The 24221-nt window shown below is 37.8% G+C and overlaps 1 protein-coding gene across 4 annotated transcripts; it reads left to right on the forward strand.

Moving 5' to 3' along the window:
* The first annotated feature begins 7327 nt into the window (after window positions 1-7327).
* LOC109194209 (nuclear GTPase SLIP-GC-like) lies at window positions 7328-20824 on the forward strand. Of its 4 annotated transcripts, none has more exons than XM_019357924.2 (21): window positions 7328-7935; window positions 8290-8402; window positions 8596-8649; window positions 10759-10783; window positions 11556-11666; window positions 11843-11930; window positions 12571-12784; window positions 12882-13133; window positions 14029-14229; window positions 14307-14479; window positions 14958-15012; window positions 15103-15190; window positions 15296-15417; window positions 16150-16326; window positions 16415-16569; window positions 16706-16823; window positions 16955-17063; window positions 18285-18415; window positions 18594-18675; window positions 18763-18845; window positions 18951-20824. In XM_019357924.2, the coding sequence occupies exons 1-20, from the start codon at window positions 7869-7871 to the stop codon at window positions 18834-18836; spliced, it is 2409 nt and encodes an 802-aa protein (XP_019213469.1). In that variant the 5' UTR covers window positions 7328-7868; the 3' UTR covers window positions 18837-18845; window positions 18951-20824. The 4 variants fall into 4 exon arrangements, with proteins under 4 accessions (XP_019213469.1, XP_025762004.1, XP_005454936.1 ...); XM_025906219.1 differs by having other exon boundaries at window positions 18954-20824; XM_005454879.4 differs by having other exon boundaries at window positions 18975-20824.
* Window positions 20825-24221: the final 3397 nt, after the last annotated feature.

The following is a 24221-nucleotide window of genomic DNA, read 5'->3' on the forward strand; positions in this document are numbered from 1 at the left end:
TGATAGGGGCCTGCTGCGTCTGCATTCTCTTCAAGTCCACTATGCCTCTTAAACACTTCCTCCAATCTACCTCGATACTCATGAATATCTTCTCCTTCCTTCTGTGTGTATTGTGAAATTTTGGTGTAGTCTGCAGTTGTTCTAAAAGTATCTCTGAGACGATCGTACACTCCATTAATTTGGACAATGAGATCTGCATCTCCATAGGGCAGGGTGTTATCACCTGGCCCTTTACCTGTGTACCTTCCTCTGACATGGGTCCAATTATAAGTGAGGCATCTCCTAAAAGTAATTTCAGTTTCCTGTCCATTTAAACGGTACGAGGAACAAAGCTGTCTATGTCGAGCTACAAACTCATCAATATTAGTCAATGGGTCTCCAAGGCTCTTGCAAGCATCAGCACATTCAGACTCGGTCCATGACCGGTAAACATGAATAGTGCGGCTGTTATCCCCGTCCACTCCAAAATGTGGGTTAGCAACCTCTACCATAGGGTAAGTGCTCACCTCATGGAATGGGTCAGGTTCAGGAGAAAAACTTTCTTCATCTTCACACTCTAGGGCTGAAACACCATATGTTTTTTTGTGCTTTGTCAGGGATGAATATGTGGTTGCAATGTTTGTGTTCACTTTCTTTCCTTTCTGTCTCCTCTCACGCCTAGTCTGTCTTGTACTCAATGCTGCTCCTAATGCCTCTCCATACTCAGCCTTTAGTCTCTCCTCCACTAGGGATGGGTATCGTTTAGGTTTTATCCGATACCGGTGCCAAATCGGTACTTTTGAAACGGTGCCGGTGCTTAAACGGTGCTCGAACCGGTGCTTAAAGAATGGAGAACACAAACTTCATCCAAAAACCTCTCATGTTTTTATTTTTAGCAGTCTCTTTTTTTCTGCAAAATAAGAACCGTACCAACATATAAACATCATCTGTGCAAAGATTTATGTTTTTAAAGTGAAACAGTGAAAAATTACAGTGCTGTCAATACATGAATATCCAGACGTTGTACAAAAATGTCCAATTCTTGCACACAATTGGACACCACGCCAGTTGATTTTTTTAGGTATTTAAGAGCAGTCATTAATTAATTTTATTAACATGCCTAAAAATGCTTTTTTTTTAATGCGTTTTTGAAGAATTAACCACACATTATTGTATTAAAGGCTGAGCTGTAGTCCACGAAGAGCATTCTGACGTATCTCTGCCACTGTTCTAGGTGACTCAGCACCAAGTGGAGGGTGATGGTGTCTTCTGTGGATCTGTTTGCGCGGTATGCAAACTGGTGGGGGGAGGTAATCCTTGGTGTGCTGAAGGAGTAGTCTCTCAAAGCATTTCATGATTACCGGTGTGATGGCCACAGGGCAATAATAGTTCAGGCTGGTGATGGGAGACTTCTTTGGCACTGGGATGATTGTGGCTGATTTTAGACAGGATGGGATGGCTGCTTCATCCAGTGAGAGGTTGAAGATTCTGGTGAAGATGAGGGTGAGCTGGTGGGCACATGCTCTTAGCACTTTACCACGTATTCCGTCTGGACCGGCCGCCTTCCTGGGGTTCACTGGAACACACATCTGACATCGTGCTCCGTTACAGTGAATGGAGCGGTGCAGGAACCAGGTGAGAATGAGGATGGGAGCAGGGCTGAGGCAGATGAATGCTGCTGTTGTGGTGTTTCAAAGCGGGCGAAGAAGCTATTTCCTCTGCTAGCTGCACACTCAGGTTTTCTGTTTTCACAGTTCTGCCGCTGTGGTTTATGATGTCTATTATTCCCTGCCACACCTCTCGTGTGTTGTTGCTGGACAGGTGGGACCCCTTTTCAGGTCAGTTCGAGCAGACCTGTACAGAGCTCTGTCATCTGACCTAAAGTCGGCATCGTGGGTTTTGAGGAGTGTGCAGACCTCGCTGGTCATCCAGGGTTTTTGGTTTGGGAAAACCCGAATGCTTTTGTCCACAGTCACATTTGCAATACAGAACTTGATATAGTCCAGTACTGATCCTGTGAAAGTTTCTATTGCAATATATTATACTTTACCAATGTAACACTGCATGCCAAATCAATTTTTGAAAATATCTGTGAATTTTGTATTGAAAAATGCAGGTTTGTTTCAGAATTTATTTTTATGTTATCAAAAATGTATTAAAAGTACAAGCATGAAAAATTACAAGAATGCAATAAAAAATATAACCAAACAAGCTTAATTTACAGTTTGAAATACAGAACATAATGAAAATATATAAATAACTACCTATTAATCCCCATATCCAAGTATCAAGAAGTGTAAAAACATTACATTCTTTCCTCAGTTTCTATTAATAAGACATGAAATTATTCAAAATTATATACATTATTCATAAGGTGACAAAGAATTCAGAAACAACACAGAGAATGTCTTGATGCATGCTCAATCATCCAGGTAATTAAATCCCTAAAGTTTGATTCTGTTCATCTGGACGTAGCGTTTTCAATGGGAGAAAAGTTTCGTCACTCATGCAAGAGACTTCTGCGGTCTCAGCTGACTGCAGGTTTCCCCAATCTTATAATAATAATAATGATGGATTGCATTTATATAGCGCTTTTCGAGACCCTCAAAGCGCTTTACAATTCCACTATTCATTCACACACGGGTGGAGGCAAGCTACAGTTGTAGCCACAGCTGCCCTGGGGCAGACTAACAGAAGCAAGGCTGCCATATCTCGCCATCGGCCCCTCTGGCCATCACCACTAGGCAGTAGGTGAAGTGTCTAGCCCAAGGACACAACAACCGAGACTGTGGGAGCCGGGGCTCGAACCGGCAACCTTCCAATTACAGGACAAACTGCCAACTCTTGAGCCATGATCGCCCTATAAACAGTACATTGCATTTTCAGTTATTATGCAATGTACTGTTTAAAAGAAAAAACTTTTTTTGCCTCTAATCTTAAAAGTAGAGATAGTGTCTGTCTCCTGAATCCAAACTGGAAGCTGGTTCCACAGAAGAGGGGCCTAAAAACTGAAGGCTCTCCCTCCCATTCTACTTTTAAGTACTCTAGGAAAAACAAGTAAACCTGCAGTGCGAGAACGAAGTGCTCTAATACGGTGATATGGTACTACAAGGTCATTAAGATAGGATGGGGCATGATTATTTAAGACCTTGTATTTTGAATTCAATTCTGGATTTAACAGGGAGCCAATGAATTGAAGCCATTATAGGAGAAATATGCCTCTCTTTCCTGTCCCTGTCAGGACTCTTGCTGCAGCATTTTGGATTAACTGAAGGCTTTTCAGGGAGTTTTTAGGACATCCTGATAATAATGAATTACAGTAGTCTAGCCTGGAAGTAATAAATGCATGAACTAGTTTTTCAGCGTCACTCTGAGACAGGATATTGCTCATTTATGAGATATTGCACAAATTGAAGAAAGCAGTCTTACATATTTGTTTAATATGTGCGTTGAAGGACATGTCCTGGTCAAAAATGACTCCAAGGTTACTCACAGTGTTACTGGAGGCCAAGGTAATGCCATCCAGAGTAAGAATCTGCTTAGATACCATATTTCTAAGATTTTCAGGGCCAAATGCAATGACCTCAGTTTTATCTGAATTAAGAAGCAGAAAGTTAGCGGTCATACACGTCTTTATGTCTTTAAGACATTCCTGCAGTTTAACTAAATGGTGTTTGTTACCTGGCTTCATGGATAGATAGAGCTGCGTGTCATCTGCATAGCAGTGAAAATTTATGCTATGTCTTCTAATGATGCTGCCTAAGGGAAGCATGTATAATGTAAACAGAATTGGTCCTAGCACTGAACCCTGTAGAACTCCATAATTAACCTCAGCATGTGAAGAAGACTCTCCATTTACATGAACAAATTGGAGTCTATTAGATAGATATGATACAAACCACTGCAGCACAGCACCTGTAACACCTACAGCATGTTTTGCAGCCATCTTATATGGTGTGGTCTGCTGGGGTGGCAACATCTCTGCCGGGGATAGGAAGAGACTGAACAGGCTGATCCGCAGGGCCAACTCTGTTCTAGGATGCCCTCTGGACCCAGTGGAGGTGGTGAGTGACAGGAGAATGGTGGCTAAGCTTTCATCCCTCCCATCCCATGCAGGAAACTCTAACAGCACTGAACAGCTTCTTCAGTGGCAGGCTGCAGCACCCACGGTGTGGGACGGAGAGATTTTGCAGGTCTATCCTCCCCACTGCTGTCAGACTCCACAACAAAGACTTCAACTGATCGAACACACACAAACCCACACATGTGCAATAAGACTAAGTGCAATACTCTTTTCTGACAAAGTTGTATTTTTACTCAGTTGTACATAGAATTTGTATTCTATTTTTATCCTATTGTATATTTTATTCTATTGTTGAGTGTTGAACGCTGATGAGAAATCAGCAAACAGAAGTCTGGCGGAGGAGTCAGGGAGTTCTAGATGACTTTTTGTCAGCCTGGCTACAGTGCTGAAGAGAAACCTGGGGTTGTTCTTATTGTCTTCAATCAGTGATGAATAGTAAGATGTTCTGGCTTTGCGGAGGGCTTTCTTATAAAGCAGCAAAGTGTTTCTCCAGGTTAAATGATGATCTTCTAAATTTGTGACACGCCATTTCCAGCTTACGAGTTATCTGCTTTAGGCTATGTGTTAGAGAATTATACCACGGGGTCAAGTACTTCTGATTTGAGGCCTTATTTTTCACAGGAGCTACAGTATTCAGTGTCATATGTGGTGAAGAGGCAAAATCAATTCACCTATATATTGTGTATTGTGCCTTAATTAAGTGTTCCCTGGTGTTTCCCAGTTGCAGTGTGTGTTACTAGCAGTAAGTTTGGTAGTTCATGAAATAGAAGAGCTTCTGTTCCTGTAATATTGAATGTTGTTTTAAAAGGTGTCCAAAAACAGAAAATAAAGTATTTCAAAAGACAAGGAGTATGTCACAATGAATATATAATTTGAATTTATACAATTTAATTAATTCCGGTGTTAGCAGTTAAATGTTATGTATTTAGCACCAAATCACATCAGCAGTTGCCTAAAGACACTTTATGTTGCTGGGTAAAAACACAACAATAATACAAAGAAAACCCCAACAATTTAATGACCCCATATGAGCTAACATTTAGTGAGAGTGGGAAGGAAAAACTCCATTTGAAGAGGTAGAAACATCTGGCAGAAACAGGCTCAGGGAGAGACAGCCATCTACTGTGACTGGCTGAGGTTGATGAAAAGGAGACAGGACAACATATACACTGTGCAAGAGAGCAAGAGATACATCCTAACTAATGATTAAATGCAGAGAGGTGTATAAACACAGAACGAGAAAAGAAGGAAAAAATTCATACATCATGGGAAGCCCGCAAGAGCCTAGGCTTATGACAGCACAAATAAGGGAAGATTCAGGGTCACCTGATCCACTCTAACTGTATTATTTGTCAAAACTGAGGGTTTTAATGCTAATCTCAAAACCAGAGACAGGTGTTTGTCTTCTGAATTAATATTGTGAGCTGCATCCACAGAAGAGAGGCCTGAGAGATGAAGACTCTGATTCCCGTTCAACCTTATAATTTTATAGGAACCACAAGTACACCTAATATTCCAAAATTAAAATCTGGATTTCAAAGCGAGTTAGTGAAGACAAGCAAATATGGCTGAAATATGCCGTCTCTTTATAGTCCCTGTCATGACTCTCTCAGCAACACTTTTGATCCATCAATATTAAACAATTATTGATGCAGCGGATTGAGATGAAACCTGGCACACAGGTACAGTAGATGTCCCACAGGAAGAATGTGTTGAAAGTTGAACCTCAACTATTCAGGCTGATTTTTAATGAATTTTTGAAATTGACACAATTATAGTTTATTATAGCTGTATTGCATTGAATACAAGTTTCCTTTAATTTCTGAGGAATTTTGCAGTAGATCTGGATGAAACTTGGCACAGAGGTACAGTAGGTGTCCCAGAGGAGAGATGCGTTGAAAGTTGGACCTCAACTACTAAGGATGATTTTTAATAAATTTTTGAAAATTGACATAATTGTATTGACTGTATTGCATTGAATACAAGTTTCCTGTAATTTCTAAGTAATATTACAGTAGATCTGGATGAAACTTGGCACAGAGGTACAGTAGGTGTCCCAGAGGAGGGATGTGTTGAAAGTTGGACCTCAACTATTAAGGATGATTTGTAATGAATTTTTGAATTTGACATAATTCTATTGCATTGACTGTATTGCATTGAATACAAGTTTCCTTTAATTTCTGAGGAATTTTGCAGTAGATCTGGATGAAACTTGGCACAGAGGTACAGTAGGTGTCCCAGAGGAGAGATGCGTTGAAAGTTGGACCTCAACTACTAAGGATGATTTTTAATAAATTTTTGAAAATTGACATAATTGTATTGACTGTATTGCATTGAATACAAGTTTCCTGTAATTTCTGAGTAATATTACAGTAGATCTGGATGAAACTTGGCACACAGGTACAGTAGGTGTCCCAGAGGAGGGATGTGTTGAAAGTTGGACCTCAACTATTAAGGATGATTTGTAATGAATTTTTGAATTTGACATAATTCTATTGCATTGACTGTATTGCATTGAATACAAGTTTCCTTTAATTTCTGAGGACTGTTACAGTAAATCTGGGTGAAACTTGGCAAAGAGGTACAGTGTCCCAGGCGAGGGATGTGTTGAAAGTTGGACCTCAACTATTAAGGATGATTTGTAATGAATTTTTGAATTTGACATAATTCTATTGCATTGACTGTATTGCATTGAATACAAGTTTCCTTTAATTTCTGAGGAATTTTACAGTAGATCTGGATGAAACTTGGCACAGAGGTACAGTGTCCCAGGGGAGGGATGTGTTGAAAGTTGGACATCAACTACTAAGGATGATTTTTAATGAATTTTTGAAAATTGACATAATTGTAGCGTAAAAACTGTATTGCACTGAATACGAGTTTACTGTTGTGACTGTTCGCGCGCGTGCACGTGTGCGCGGGTCTAGGCTTTCAATCGGGATAAAAAGCGAAAAGGCGCTACCGTAAAGACTGGTGTAAAAGCGCAAGGAAATTTATGCGGCGGATAAGAAGCGGCTGGCTTGACCGCGGCTCACAAATGACGGCTCACTTGACTTTACAACATCAAGAAAACAACTAAAACCTGCAGGACACCGGCCCTGGATGTCTGGAGTTCGACACCTGTGATCTAGTTAATTATTAAAATAAAGTTATGAGAAAAACGACCCCTTAAACCCAAATTAATGTGATAAGAACTACTTAAAATGGCAGAATGCAACTCAAGAAAAAAAAATCTGAGGGGGAGACGGGGTTTATGATCTACAATGTAGCCAGCATTATGGGGAGCTGTCAGGTCGCCCACATTTTCTACAGTCATTGGTTCACGCTCTTTGCCATACGCACCTGCTATCTCTCCACTCACCGGCTGCGCAGGGCGGCGGCTCTGTGCTACTTGTCACATATCGTTTTACCATTTAAGTCAGTAGTACTGGCTCTCTCTCTGGTTTATCGTGCTTTCCGTAGTCGTGTTTCTGTGGATCTCTAATTTGCGTTCCCTCCCTGTGCACAGACCCTCCTGGACCCCTGCCTGTTTTACCTTGACTTTGTCGTGAGTTAGGATATTCGTATGTGGACGTCGTGTATCGTACAAAAGAGGACGTGTGAGTGACTGGCAAGTGAGAAGAGGAGTTTTGGACGTGTTCACTTTTCCCTGGATTCCCGGGAGCACCCGTTGTTTATAGCGCCTGGTGTCACTGTAAATAAACTCTCTTTAACTGAAACCTTTCAGAGTTCTGCGCTTGAGTCCGCTCGTTCACGTTGACAGGATCAGAAATAACAATTTATCTTTCAGCTTTTATTCTTGGTCATGGATGATTTTGTGCGAAACAAACTGACTGAATGGAAACTAAGTGACTGGATTGAGGCATTTGAAGGTAAATATTACTGTGCATCAGTGATGGCTACAGATACTGATATTTATGTGTTCTCTTAGCTCTGAAAAATAAGGCCTATTAATACACATTTAAATGGTGTTCTGTACTATAGCATGATCAGTTTTGAATGTTGTCTATGCTTAGAGTAGAAAAGCACTTGCGGTTTTCATATTAACTACACAAAATGTGTAAGCAAAAGAAAATGTCCTAAGACTGGAAAGTGATAGTTACTTAAAATAAAAGGGAATTAAATGTGTTCAACTCCATACATCAATGCAGAACTCCTTTAAAAAAAAGTACTTCTCAAGTAATTCTATAAATAATGATTTTTTCTGCTATTTAATTTTATTACAGCTCAAGAAATTGATAAGGACACTCTATATCATCTCGATGATCAGGAAATTAATCAATTGATCACAAAAGCTGGACCTAGAGTGAAATTCAACAATAAACTAAAGCTGTTAAAGGTAATTAAATCCTTCAACATTTCTTTCCTTTTGTCTGGAAAAATCTCACTCTTGTTAATGATTACAGATGAATTTGTTGTAGAATTATTATGTGCAAACTACTTTAACTTTCAATGTATCTATGATAGCAATATTATTCACAAAAATTCTTTTATGTTTTGCTGATGGATTTGCAATGTTTTCATTATGTTAGGAAGAGCAAAATGCAACTCAACCACAAAAGGAAGCAGTTAATACTTCTGTTCAAGTAAGTCAAAAACAGTTTCATGGCACTTCTTTCAGCATCTGTACTGTAACTTACATTTTTAAAGTAAACATTTCACATTGATTTGCACTTAGCTTTACCTGCTCTGCAAACAAGAGCCTAAAGAAACAGCTGATTTGGATCAGCTAAGGATTATTGGAATTCAGATAATGAACCAGCATGCCTTCATTTGTCATACATAGCCTATACACTAAGGTGACCTAAGTCAAAGTAAAGCTCCAGTCACACAACCCTAGAGACTAGTCGGCAACCTAAAATCCTTACAACCTCCACTGAACACTAAACTGATGTAGTTGCCTGATGTTTGAGTACACATTTTACCCTAGCAGCTGGTGGTTGCCAGGGACGGGATGGTTACCAACAATGTTCCCTCTAAGCTGCGCACGTGCGCAATTGCGCACTGTTGGCACGGTCTCTGCGCAGAGAAAATCTGCGTTGCGCACACACAAAAAAAATTCTAACCTGAATTGAAATTAAAGTAAATACCTGCCGACACCGGTGTTTTAGCTAGCAAAGCAGCGTGGCTGATGTGCAGTGAAGCCACATTAATGACAACGTGTACAACCATTGGAGATGTGAGCAGGACAGACGGAACAATTGACGGAAAAGGTGTGGACTTTATAACAGTTTTTAAATTGTGTTGATAGGCCATGTAAAACCATAGCTATGATAAAAAATATGCAATGTTTGGTTTTCTTCCTGAATACTATCGTTGTTCATATTTACTATGGGAAGAAACGGTAAAAACAGCGTCTTATAAGGAAAACGCTCTCGAAAGCACTCTCCGCCTGTGAGCAGAGACGAAACCAAAACACCCCACCCTTTCCCATTGGTCGAAAAATGTACCATGTCGACCAATCACAACATGGCATTTAGTTGTTCAGAAACGGGAGGAAGTTTTAGGAATGACGGCGGTGTTCTGAGATGTGAGACATTTGCAACCTTTAGCGCAAATCTTGTGTAGTTAGTGTGTAGTGTAGTCAATAGTTTTGTTGTGTGTGTCAGAACAATGAGGCGACTGCTGAATGTTACAGGTGTTACAGGAGTGATACATCTCCTGTTGTCAGGCCTGCAGGTATCAGGCTGTTGTTCTCCTTTATCTCATAGTGGACAGAAATTATTTTTTGGAGTGGCACAAATAATTTGTGTGGCATCAGATTTGATGCAGAACAGCTGATTGTTCTGTAAATAGTTTGAAATGTTTGTTTAAAAAACCGCCTTGGCTGCATTTTTAGGTAAAGAGCTCCAAAAAACTTTGTTGTTTGCAAAACTCAGTAACTTTTTTGAAGAAGCAACTATATAATTAATTGCCCAACATTGGTCATTATATACTGTATTTTGCAGATAGAGAGTTACAGGACTCTCTCACAGACCACAGACTCATAATACAAGTCAGAGCTTTATTTAAAAAAAAAAAAAAGAAGAAGAAAGTTGTGTTTTCCAAATTGGAGTTCAAGTTATTTTTACTTCCAATAGTGTTAACATACTACACAGGTCATGAACAAGATTTTTTTTTTTTTTTAATTTTCATTATAAGTGGGCTAAAGCAGTAATTAAACGTAGTCTAACAGAAATGTAAATGCTGTAATTTTATTATTTTAATAAACCATGTAACTTGGATGGATTCGACGCTGGCGTGACCACAGTGCACACGTCTGATGTCGCTGACAGTGGTCCAAGGGATCGCTCAGGGAGTTTGTGTGTTCGCTCAGACACGTGAAAAATTAGAGGGAACATTGGTTATCAACTGGTCTCTAGGTCTGTGTCACTGGTGCTGAATGAGGCAGAAACATTGACTCATGGGATCATGTTTATTGAGAGGCAAGGATATGAAAGCTTTTCATTTTTTAATCGTTGTACTAATGGAGTATGTACGTCCGTATACTTATTTTTACATGGTTTGCACACTGTAAAAAGTGCACATGAAAGTTGTTTTTGTTGTTGTTGTTGTTGTTTTTTTAAGTTTGTTAAAGAGCAATGTGTCCCTATACCGGTGCTATAATTTCCTGTATAAATTCAATTGTGCAGATATGTACAACTATAGTAGTTTAATTTCAAACATGAAAGTCAAATATTTCTATTCATCCTCAGGATTCGCCATCCAAAAGTGAAAAGGGTAAGAAAAATGTCTGTCATTCTCATTTTATTGTATCTAATATGTTTATTCAGTAGTATTTTTGCAGCTTTTAAACTTCGTTACACAGGTCAAAATCATCAGAGATAAGTTTGAAAGCATAATGTCGCCCCATTACCACAGACCTTAAGAAGATATACAAATTGTACTTTGGCTCTCCACTGGCCGAGCAGGACTAAATGTTCCAATGGACTGCATGACTGGCTAAATCTACAAAGGGTAGCAATACCATTTGAAGTCCCGATAATGTGGCAGGAACCGCAAGATCATCAATGATTGCTGTTTTTGTCGTGCCAATACAAGATTCTCAGCTGAAAATAAGCACAAAAAGCCTGGTTTCTGCAGTAAGGCCTGTTACTTGTGATGATCCATTGCCTGACAATCCAGACACAGTATACACAAGAAAATCTTTTTTTGAAGAAACAGTGGTAGCTGACTGACCCTGATCATTTATCTATGCGACAGTGTGCATCTATCTGACTTCACAATGAAATTATTGAATAAAAACTGCATGCAAGTCCATTGCAAACTATAATTAGTTAAAATTATTAGTTTTAGTAAACTTTGAATTAGTCATAATTTAAAAAGTCGATGTGACTGGAAAAAAAAATGAAAGCAGATCTGAAATCAGTATGAAAAACTGGTTTAGAAAAGTGTATTGTGGTTTCTGATGACTACAAAAAGAAATTTTGTTGACCTGTGTTATCAGAAGTTTCAATCTTGAGAGAAACTGTTCTTTTTTTTCTTTCTAAAGAAAAAGAAATCCAAAAAAGAAAGAGAAAGTCAGATCATCTTCAGGGTGAATTCAGCCAATGGCAACCAGCTCCTAAACATCAATACAACTGTGCAGCAGGATCACAGTCAGGTACATATATAAATATATAATGAAAAATACTAATGGGCATTTTAAAAAAAATAATAGCCATAGTATAAACATGTGAAAATCCTCACGTTTTCCTGCTTTGCATATCAGTGGGCCACATTTTGTATTACACTGGTTCCTGGTTCCTACTTACTAGTTCTTCACTTTCACTCTGACAGAAACAGAAATACTGTCTGATGTCAAAGACATAATGAGACGTGTCAGTGAAGGACTACATGGCCGTGACAAGCTCGGCGCTTTCCTAAAGTGAGTAAAAAAGATTTCCTATTTTTGTTGGATGTTGTTCCAACCAATTCCAAGAAAGCTGGGACATCTGTCAAATGAAAATAAAAACATTCATGAAATCTTTTACTCTGAAATTGTATTGACAATAGATGACAAAAACATATCAAATTCTTAAGATGAGAAAATACACCATTTTTAGAGAAAATAAGGTCATATTGTATTTGATGTCAACATGTCTCAGAAAGATTAGGAAAGGGGCAAAAAAGCTAGAAAGTAAGTTGTACCAAAAAGAAACAAAAGAAACAAAGAAATGGAGGAACATTTTGCTGTAATTTGGTATAATAGAGATACTAAAGATTTAAACTCTGTCAGAGCTCAGCATGCAGCTGTGATGCAGTTCATTCCAGTATTAAGGTGAATTGTACCAGAAACCATAATCTCAGTTTTTAGAGGTGATCAGTAGCTTTTGAATACTGATTAATATTTCACGTTTTGCATGTATGTAGTCTTCAGAGACTTTAAAATAAAACAATAGACAACAATAAATATTCTAATAATTTTTTAAAACAAATTTTCAAAAACAAATCTTTCTGATTTTGCCACATTTTCAGTTTGTTTCTGAGACTGGATCAGTTAATCCATATTTAAACTCTTTCAACAGGGATAAAATCAAGGATCTGGAGACAGAAAAAAGGCACCTGGTTGGTGTCTTTGGTAAAACTGGGGCTGGAAAGAGCTCTTTAATCAATGCCATCATTAATAATGAGGGCCTGTTGCCTTCTGGAAGTGTTTTTGCATGTACCTCAGTAATGATAAAGGTGGAGGCTACCAGTGGATCAAAGTATGAGGCACACATTAAGTTCATTACAAAAGAGGTAGAATGAAATATGAACATGGTGATTCTTGAAGTAAAGTAATGTGTTACAATGTAGCTGCAAAAATCAAGATGCAATTTCATTGTATTTTTTTAAGGATTGGAAAAGCGAGTTGAAGTCACTAAAAGAGGTTCTTGAAAACAACGACGATGATGATGATGATGATGATGATGATGATGGTGGTGGTGGTGGTAGTAATGATGATTTTCTTGACCCTGATGGAAAGTTATCAGCGCTGTATGGAGAAGAGTGGAAAGAAAGATCCACTCACAGCCTCATGGACAACAAATATTTCATAGATATTCCAGAGTTTCGAACATCCAAGACAAAAATTTTGAAAAGTGACTCAGTAAGTGTGCAGTAATACAGACCAAAATAAAATTAAGTTCTTCTCCTGTAGAACAAAGGAATACTTGCAGTTTAAAGCATATATTAGACCTCAGTTTTGGTGAGATACAAGATCAATGTGTGGCTTGTGAACATCACATAGAGAGCAGTAGGAAGTCACTAAAGAAGTGTTAAGCTACGATGACGCTGCACCTTTTCAGTATAAAGATGATGTCCATGCTATTTAATGCCTCCCTACTTGGAAAGTGCAGACAGAAAAAAAGCTCTGGTGAAGCAGAAAAAAAACACATACCACAGTATTTTAGACTTGAAGTCTGCTGACTGGCTCAGCTTATTATAAAACAGTAAAGATTCATTAGCCTATGCTACTAATTCACATGCTAATGCAATTACTGTTGCCTCAGTGGGTGTAGCTCAGGAGGTCGAGCAGGTCGCCTATTAATCAGAGCGTTGGTGGTTTAATCCCTGGCTCCCCCGAGTCTGCATGCCAAATATCTACTTAACCCCCAGTTGATCTTCAATGCATCCATCAGAGTGTGAATATTTGTAAATGTTAGCTAGAAAAAGCATACCTAGAAAAAAAGTGTTTGGGGTAATGAGGCAAGTTGTAAAAAGTGCTTTAAATGTTTACATGTAGTAAAAGAAAGCACCATATAATAACCAATCCACTTAGTGTGATCCACAGTAAAATCTAAAAAAGCTTTTGTTTTTTTATTAAAAAAAAAAGAAACTTTGGATTGCTTTGGATTTATTTTCCTGATTTTCATTTCAGATTTTTGAGACAGCATTTATTTTCATTTACTGTCTTTTTCATGCAATTTATAAAACCTTTGTTATGAGCACATACATTAAAATGTCTTCATTTTAATGTAATCCATCCTGTTATTACTTTGCAGGCTGAAGGGTTGTCTGAAAAATTTGTGAAATATACAAGAAGTGACTCAAATGAGAGCGAAGAAGTAAAGAGGTGGTACTGGCCGCTTGTGAAGTGTGTGACTGTCAAAGTGCCAGACAATGATTTTCTTGATCATGTCACACTTGTGTACCTTCCTGCAAATGGTGACTGTAACAGAAGCAGAGATAGAATGTGGACAGGGGTAATTCACAGAAGTCATGTCATCTTTCATCAAAACATTAGTTATTTATAATTTACATACTTTTATTTCATTTCCAGTTTGTTGCCAGTTGTTCAACTGTGTGGATTGTGACTGAAATGAATCGAGCAGCATCAGAAAAAGAAACCTGGGAGATCCTGGAAAATGCCAGAAGCCTGCTGAGACATGGTGGCGAGTGTCAGCAAATTCATTTTATCTGCACCAAGTCAGATCATGAAAAACCAGATGATCTGTAAGTCAAATATACCAAAAATGCAAATTACAAAGAAAGATGCACATGGTGACCATACACTTCACTCATGTTATTTTAAGACTGAGGATGTCCATTACAACAGAAGCTAAGGTTTCCCATTGTAGTAGGCCACACTTTGATACAAATGACAAATTAATTTTAGAACTATCATTTGCGATTTTAGAGGTATGCTAATATTGCTTATTTTCATCTAATAAAACGTTATTAGACATTATAAGGAATGTCTAATATATTATTATTACATTCTATGAGATATTGCTCCTAATATCACAATATGCGATGTATAATATTCTTTACAAAATATATTTAAAAAACACAACTGAGTATGCACTCAAATGCTTACAGCTTAAATGAGAATAATCAAATGCTTACAGCTTAAATGAGAATAATCAAAATTTTCCATTACAATACTAACAGTAAATTAATTTTACATCCAATTTTCTTTCCTTTCTAAAAGAAAGAAAATCAAGAGTGCAGTGATGAATGAATTCAAAAGGCGGAAATTAATTAAGGTAAATTTATAATCTGACAGCAAAATCTAAAACAAATATCTTCTATCTTCTGCCCCAAAAAGAAAAACTAACTACCAAAAATGTTCTCAGAATCACTTCAGTGAGGATTGTTTCAAAGTCTTCACAGTGAGCTCCACAGAGTTCCTCAAAGGGGAGAATGTAAATCCAGATCACAATGGTAGGTGAAGTCACTTTATGAATGAACATATAGCGACTTAAGGTATGTTTTTGTGTAACGGAAAATGTATTGCTCAGATTCATGTCCTTTTCAATTTTTTAACAGAAATACCAAAACTTAAGGAAATTTTGAAAAATCTGAATGATGCTCATTCAGAGACATTAAACTATGTGTCTGGAGCTTATGGGATTCTGTCTTTGATTCAAGGAGCCAGAAGTGGAGAAGTGGTAAGAGCAGGCAATAAAGCCTCATTCATAATCTTTTTAAAGTTAATAAAAATGCATAAAATAAAAATGTTCATAGCCACAAACTAAAGTGTATTTACATATATTAAAGTATGTTCACATTCACTGAAAATGTGGAATATTGGACATCATAAATCTATATGTGGTAATTTATTATTAGTGACTGAGTAAGGGCTGATCAGTTGGAAGAACTGAATACTATTTATTGAGATATAGAATTTGAAGAAATAGTTATTTGCCAATTAGACTCGAGTGAACCGATGAGAGCACAGAAATGATGGGAGTTAGGACAGGACCCCCAGAGTCTAGATTCTTTGGAAGTGAAGATGGTAGTTTGGATGGGGCTCTGAGTGACCGCAGGAAGGGTAGGGTGACGATGGGGAGGAGGCGAGTTGCATGATTGAGAGTCTGAAAGGCAGAATGACAGAAGAGGAGATAAAAGCACAGAGAACAGAAGCTGCTTTGCTGCAAGCAAAAACTTGCTTGCAGAAAAAAAGATATCATTGGACTAGAGTAATGAGGTCGATAGTGTGGGAAAATGGAAGTGAGCTGAAGAATAGACTGAGGCAGTCGAATGATGACAGACCTATCTGACTGAACTTATGCATGAGATTCATGTTAAAAACCTGAGTTTGTCAAGACCACCTCAAAAATGAGTAAAGAACCATTATGTTATGTTTTACTGCCCTAAATAATGATCTTTCTTTTTTTCAGGTTGAACAAAAAAACGATCTGTATGATCTCCTTGAGGGAAACTTGAGCATCCAACTTAATCAAGTCAAAAAAGCAATTGGAAAAATTATAAAAGCTTTTGAACAACGCCTAAGTGAGGGAGTTGAAAAATCCCAAAATTTATGTGAAAAAAAACTGAAGTCCTTCTTATATCCCAGTGTATGTGTTTTAATTACAATTAGATCAAAAACTGGTTACTTTGTTACCATGTTTAAAAAAACTTAAAAAAAATTCTGCTTTGTTTTAGAAAATGAGTGACAGAGCTTTTCACGGGACACTAAAGTCTGCAGTTAGGAATGATGGCGTCCAGAAACCAAAAAAAGGAAAACCAAAAAACCTCAACATGACTTTAGCGTCTTACTTGACTGAAAGCATTGATGAAAAATTCAGAAAGACCTTCCCGTGAGAATAATCTAATTCTGAACAGCACCAATATGTACAACAATACATGTATCCAAATCGCACTATATTATAAAATTGTATTATATTATAAACTTGCTAATACTGCCATTATTAACCACATCTTTGCCACATTCAGAAACAACATAAAATGTGGACATTTCAATGGAGCCATCGATGCGTTTTCACTCAGCACTGATTCATTGATTGAAAAGTACAAAGATGTTGAACTGCAATTGATATTTCTCCAGACAGAGGTAAAAGAACTTCCCTATTAATGACCCTGATAGCTTATCTATTATTAGAAAGTCATTTAAACCCTGAACTAGTACGTATTTTATCTTGATGTTGTTTTAAATAATGTTAATCCATATTTCATGTTTCTCAGGAAAATAAAATAAAGGCAAAGCTCAACAAAACCATCCTCACACAAAAGAAACTGATCTACAACAGTCTGACAGAGACAATCAAGGATAATATGAAAAAATGCTATAGAGGTAAGAAAGACATGAATTAAGGCAGTGGTTCCCAAATTTTTTTTGCTAGGCCCCCCTTTGTTTTACAAGAAAATCTTGTACCCAGCTTTGAGGGGATACTGGTATTGAATGCTGAGCTGTAGTCTACAAACAGCATTCTCACATATGTGGCTCTCTTCTCCAGGTGCGAGGGGGCAGTATGTAGTGTCAGGGCTATGGCGTCAGCAGTGGACCTGTTGTGGCGGTATGCAAATTGTAGGGGGTCCAGTGAGTCGGGTAGTGCAGAGCAGATGAAGTCCCAAAGCATTTGCTCACGGTTGTCACGGCCGAAGCTGACTCAAGAGAAAAAGGACTCAAATGCATGATGCACATGGATGGAGCACAGAGAGCGTTTAAGTGACAAAGTTTATTTTTACACAACAAGTGTAAGGAAACAAGGCTAGAAAACTGAGCTGTGTATTTTAACTTGCGCTAAGAACAAAACCAAAATGAAGGAGCACTTCTGCGACCTGAGCTACATAAACAATCAGTGAAGTGTCAACTGTTGTTTGGGCCAAAGGGAGAGTCAGACTGGATGGCTGGGTCACAGGGAAGGGTCAAAGCCACTGAAATAAGTTCAGGTATGGTTTGCTATGACGTCAAGGTAGTTTGCTATGATGTGTACAAAATACGGGGGTGGTCTGCACTAACAGTGGTTCGGTGAGAATCTGGCGAAGAGAAGTTGAGAGTGCTGGCCTTATATGTTGATGGCTTAATTACCCACAGGTCAGAGCAATGAGCAGGAACACGGTGGCTCCTCCCAGAGGTGGAACACCCGGCTCTGTTGAAAAACACTGGCACTCACCCAGACCATGACAGTAACCTTGGTGAAAGTTTGGTGATGCTTCATCTTCTGCTTTGCAGTGTGGGTTTTTTTGTTGTTGTTGGAGAGAAAACTTACAAACACACAGTGCAGCACTTCAGAGTTACACTGTTAGCGATCAAAGATTTGTGTACATTTGACAAGCTGAGTGCATTCTGTACTGTACAGAAGACACAGCATGAGATTCGCTGTAGACCACTGTCAATCAATCAGGACGCACAATACAATGCGCTGTAAAAAAAAAAAAAAATACAACATGCAAAATTGCACACAAAAAAAATTTGCAAAACAGCGAGGCTGCGAAAAGTGAACCGCGTTATAGCGAGGGACCACTGTATTTCCATTTAACTGTGCATAAATATTTTTTTGTCTCCTTGTAGAAGCAGCAGCATTTGAAGGACGAGGCACCCTGAAGAAGATGAGACACACTATTGAAAGGCACGTGCACTCAAAGAAGTGCATGTTTGAAGAGGCAAAAAATGTCATGTTGGAGCAGTTGAGCGATTTGAAGGTTTGTTACAATTTAAAATCAACAAATTATATGAATGTGTTTTCTTGATTTTGATGAGATGCGCAAAAATGCCGAAGCAGCTTTGAAACACATATCAATAATTTATCTCTTGTCCAGTTATTCTTGGATTCAATAGTTGCCTCTGTAAAAACTAACAAAGGGTTTGATAATAAATTAGGAAACCGTTCTGAGGACACTGGAGAAAACCATGAAGGAATCCATTGACTTCTCACTCAAGACTGAGGCCTGCTCACTGCCAGGTAAACAGAATATATAAAGTATTACGAATCCTCTCAATACAAACACTAACAATAAATATTTAATAAATACAAATACTTTGTTTCTAGATGTTTCAGATCATCTTCAGGTGGTGAAGAAACATTATGATGAACTTCATGGCGGTCAAGATGAAAAAAAGTAACCACACTGGGTAAATCTTAAAATCTCACAAATTGTTTAAAGGGCTTTGATCATGAACTATTTTTCTGATTACTGTGAACAATGTGTTTATTCACAATATAACTGATCCATCCAGCAGTTGATCTGATTTGCTTCACAGAAACAGCTGAGGCCTGATGACCCACAGACAATCTCTGAGGAAACACTGATAGAGACAGGAGGTCCTTACATATTGTCACAATAATATTTGTTTTGCTCTCTTTTAATGATATGTTGATGTGTACTTTTGACTTTTAATGAATTTTTTACACAGAGCATTTTGAATATTATAGATATTAATTAAAACTGCTAATTAATTAAGATATTAGGTAAAACTGCTAATAATAAGGTATTAATCACAAGGGTCTAAATCATGCTTTGATTTCTTTCTTTTTTTTTTAAAAATTTGTAGTAGTTTTTAATCACTTATAGCAGAGCGTAAAGACATGTAATGCATTTCCCGATTTAAACCTGAGATTTATGGTTTTAATTGTAAGAGTCTGAGATTACAGTTTCCAAAAGCATTTTGATTTTGTTGCATGTTTTAAATATCATAATTTAATGTTTTAAGTTGATGTGTATACTGTTGGTTCATTTGGATGGGAGCATTTATTTTAATGTAATGCTTATCAGTTAAACATTAAGCCTTATCCAGCACTGAAATGATATTTAACACTTTTACTTCATACTTCTAAATACGAATACTTGGTTTTTTTTGTAGTTATAACATGTGTGTACATGACAAATGAGAAATAGGTGTAAGTAAAGCTGTAGAAAATTATCAGCTACTTCTGTCATCTCCCTGCCATTTTGCTTTTTCTGGGTTTGGAATTATCGATGAATATATTACAGTTTGGGTTTAGGTTGAGGGTTTTTTGTGTTATTTTTTGTTATTATTTTAAGTGTATTACATTTTATTTACTTCTGTGCACATTGCTGAATTCCTGCTTTGTTTTTTTTGTTTTCATTAAGTCTCTCGTGTTTCCTCCCCCGACAATGTGTTGTGGATTTTATTATGGCATATATACCTGTATACACTAGACATGTAATCACAGTTACTCTCATAAATTGTGTTTAATAACATATACTCATATATACTATGCATACTCACAATGAAGTGTTTATATAGTGGAGTCACTGTGTTAGGCATTTACCTTGCATGTTTAAATCACATGACCCATATATTTAGGTTAAATATATCTACCATTGTATTAATGAAAGATTTGTGCCACTTGTTGTATGAACACATGTTGATTAATACTGTTTGAAAATGTAACAATGAGGATCAGGAAGACACCTTTGATAGTGTTATGGCCAACTGTGACTAGTCCAACAAACGGTTAATTCAGCTTGAGACTGCTAAAGTATGGGCATAGGACACTTCTTGGTATGCAGCTGCCTTTAACTGTGCAGCATAAGCATGCAGCTGCGTTTAACTGGACTGCTTCGGGGCGTGTGCAGCCCTTTAAAAACGACTGTACAACAGAAGCATGCAGCTCTTTGGAGGGCTGTAAAGGAAAGGCCTGGGGCCTTTTCTGGGGCTGTAAGATAAAAGCGTGCAGCTCCTTAAACGGCTGTACGGTAAAAGCATGCAGCCCTCTAAGTGACTGTAAAACAAAAGCATACAGCTCTGTGAATGACTGTAAAGCAAAAGCAGGCAGCTCTTTAAATGACTGTAAAGCTGAAGTGTACAGCCCTTTCAATATCTCTATAAGCAAACAAACCTGGCCTTTGCAGGGCATGTACCTGGGATTTTGCTCGTTTGACAATTTATCAATTATTAAAGCTCACTGGTGGTCACATTGTTTATTTTGACTCCTGTTGTAGTCCCTTAACTGTGTTTTTACTCCAGCACATTGTGATGCATCTAATATACCATTTAGTTTTCTTGCTTCCTTATCTGTAATGATTCTAAAAGAATGCATGTATTTGATATTGTATACTGTTCAATAAATCTTAAGTGCAAGCAAATATTTATTTTAGTCATAAGATGGAAACATATTTTTTATAGCCCGATCTTTTTACCCTAAAACCACCAAAAGATTACATTGCAGGACCAACATACAGTGGTGAGACAAGTTTGCTCCCCTTCCTGATTTTCATTTTTTGTGTTTGTCACACTTCAGTTTTTCAGAACAGCAAACAAATAAAAAAATTAGACAAAAATAATACAAGTAAACAAAATGGAGTTTATTAATGAAGGTGTTTATTATTAAGAGGGAAAAAATCCAAACCTATGTCGCCTGTTTGATGATTTGAAACATTTAAGTGTGACAAACATACAAGAAAAAAAGGAAATCAGGTAGGGGGCAAATACTTTTTCACACTACTGTAGTTTAAAACACACCACAAAAATTACAGTTTACATTATGCAGATTATAGGTTAACGAACATCTTAGCCAGAGTGCAAGATTTACATCACACTCTGATATGATATTGGATAAAACTAAAGATATTTTCTGTATATCTTTTATATTTTTTATCTTTATTATATTTTATTCATGATGTTTTACACAGTATCAGATTAGCCTCTCGTATTTGTGACAATTTCTTATTCTTTGACATGAAAACTTTGCATATTTGAGTTGGAAAATTGGGTTGGAGTCTTTTTGTGGTCAAACATGATGTGTTACTGTTGAGGGAGCGATTAATATTTGGAGAAATGCACCAAGCCAGTTAAGAAATACTAATCCCCTTTTGACCTTTAAGATTTATCTTGTAAACCTTTCAGAGAGGAATGGCCTCACTTTAGAGTAAGTAGGGTTTTCACTTCATCACAAGTTTAACAATTATTAAAAACATTACTTCTGTTGTCTAGCAGGGAAGCAGTCATTACCACAGGCATGATCACTTAATGATAACTATGTCCATCATCTGCCACTTTTCCTTGTCAGGGTGCTGGAGCCTATCCCAGCTACCATAGGGCAAGAGGCCAATTATCAAGGACAGAAGACCAATCGGATGCAGATGATAACTACATCATCAACAAAAATAAACTTCAGTTTACTTGTTGTGTAAAGCATCTCCAAAGATGACATGACAACAGTTATTTCATCCATCCATCCATTCGCTTCCGCTTATCCTTTTCAGGGTCGCAGGGGGTGCTGGAGCCTATCCCAGCTGTCACAGAGCGAGAGGCGGGGTACACCCTGGACAGGTCACCAGTCTGTCGCAGGGCTAACACGCAGAGACAAACAGCCATTCACACCTATAAGCAATTTAGATGATTTTGAAATCAAATGATTTTTAAATCTTTCTTTAAAAACTATGATATCTAAGATACGTTTTGCACAATTTCATCACGCAATATCACTCTAATTGCCAACAGAAATTATAACAAGGAGCAAAAAATTAAAGAAAAGGAGGATCACAGTGAGAATATTGAATGATAGAGAACATTGCCTGATATTATACCAATCAGATGCCCTGTGCTCAGCAAGTGGTTCAAGCTTCATTTTGCTTTTGAGTAAATATGGTGTATTCTATTTGCGTGAGGTTGTTTGCTTTGGGTGTAACAGGACACTTGGAAAAGAGGTGATGCACTCTAAAAACTAAAACTGACATTTACTTAACATTTTTGATGCAACTTTTACACTTAAAAATATTGAGTAGATTGGAAACCAGTCAAAACGGTTCAATATACTTGATCAATTGAATAACTAAAGCTTAAAAAAATTTAGTTGAAATGAATAATTGTAGTAGTTACACAAACACGAAAAAATTGAGCAAATATAACAGAAATCATGAGTTAAAAACAAATGTAAGGTTAAGTGAAAACCACACAAAAAAATTGAGTAAATAACACTGACTTGCTTGGTCAATGTAACTGAAATATAGATGGTCATTTAATCCAAAATTTTGTTCAAATTACTTAATTTTGTAAACTGAACTTCATCAAAATTGTACTTAAAATTAAATATGAATGCTATTATATTTCACTGGTAGTCTAAGTTTAAAAAAACCAAACAAACTAATATGTAGTTGTGTGTTTTATAATACATACAGGGAGTGCAGAATTATTAGGCAAATGAGTATTTTGTCCACATCATCCTCTTCATGCATGTTGTCTTACTCCAAGCTGTATAGGCTCGAAAGCCTACTACCAATTAAGCATATTAGGTGATGTGCATCTCTGTAATGAGAAGGGGTGTGGTCTAATGACATCAACACCCTATATCAGGTGTGCATAATTATTAGGCAACTTCCTTTCCTTTGGCAAAATGGGTCAAAAGAAGGACTTGACAGGCTCAGAAAAGTCAAAAATAGTGAGATATCTTGCAGAGGGATGCAGCAGTCTTAAAATTGCAAAGCTTCTGAAGCATGATCATCGAACAATCAAGCGTTTCATTCAAAATAGTCAACAGGGTCACAAGAAGCGTGTGGAAAAACCAAGGCGCAAAATAACTGCCCATGAACTGAGAAAAGTCAAGCGTGCAGCTGCCAAGATGCCACTTGCCACCAGTTTGGCCATATTTCAGAGCTGCAACATCACTGGAGTGCCCAAAAGCACAAGGTGTGCAATACTCAGAGACATGGCCAAGGTAAGAAAGGCTGAAAGACGACCACCACTGAACAAGACACACAAGCTGAAACGTCAAGACTGGGCCAAGAAATATCTCAAGACTGATTTTTCTAAGGTTTTATGGACTGATGAAATGAGAGTGAGTCTTGATGGGGCAGATGGATGGGCCCGTGGCTGGATTGGTAAAGGGCAGAGAGCTCCAGTCCGACTCAGACGCCAGCAAGGTGGAGGTGGAGTACTGGTTTGGGCTGGTATCATCAAAGATGAGCTTGTGGGGCCTTTTCGGGTTGAGGATGGAGTCGAGCTCAACTCCCAGTCCTACTGCCAGTTTCTGGAAGACACCTTGTACCAAGCAGTGGTACAGGAAGAAGTCTGCATCCTTCAAGAAAAACATGATTTTCATGCAGGACAATGCTCCATCACACGCGTCCAAGTACTCCACAGCGTGGCTGGCAAGAAAGGGTATAAAAGAAGAAAAACTAATGACATGGCCTCCTTGTTCACCTGATCTGAACCCCATTGAGAACCTGTGGTCCATCATCAAATGTGAGATTTACAAGGAGGGAAAACAGTACACCTCTCTGAACAGTGTCTGGGAGGCTGTGGTTGCTGCTGCACGCAATGTTGATGGTGAACAGATCAAAACACTGACAGAATCCATGGATGGCAGCCTTTTGAGTGTCCTTGCAAAGAAAGGTGGCTATATTGGTCGCTGATTTGTTTTTGTTTTGTTTTTGAATGTCAGAAATGTATATTTGTGAATGTGGAGATGTTATATTGGTTTCACTGGTAAAAATAAATAATTGAAATGGGTATATATTTGTTTTTTGTTAAGTTGCCTAATAA

The sequence above is a fragment of the Oreochromis niloticus genome, linkage group LG4 (genome assembly GCF_001858045.2).
Source record: "Oreochromis niloticus isolate F11D_XX linkage group LG4, O_niloticus_UMD_NMBU, whole genome shotgun sequence".
In the NCBI taxonomy this organism is placed as follows: Eukaryota; Metazoa; Chordata; class Actinopteri; order Cichliformes; family Cichlidae; genus Oreochromis; species Oreochromis niloticus.

Coding starts and splice junctions, on each gene's coding strand:
- LOC109194209 (XM_019357922.2), top strand. CDS start 7,869: ATGGATGATTTTGTGCGAAACAAACTGACTGAATGGAAACTAAGTGAC. Junction 8,650..10,758: donor CAGTTAATACTTCTGTTCAA/GTAAGTCAAAAA, acceptor ATTCATCCTCAG/GATTCGCCATCCAAAAGTGA. Junction 17,064..18,284: donor TATGAAAAAATGCTATAGAG/GTAAGAAAGACA, acceptor GTCTCCTTGTAG/AAGCAGCAGCATTTGAAGGA.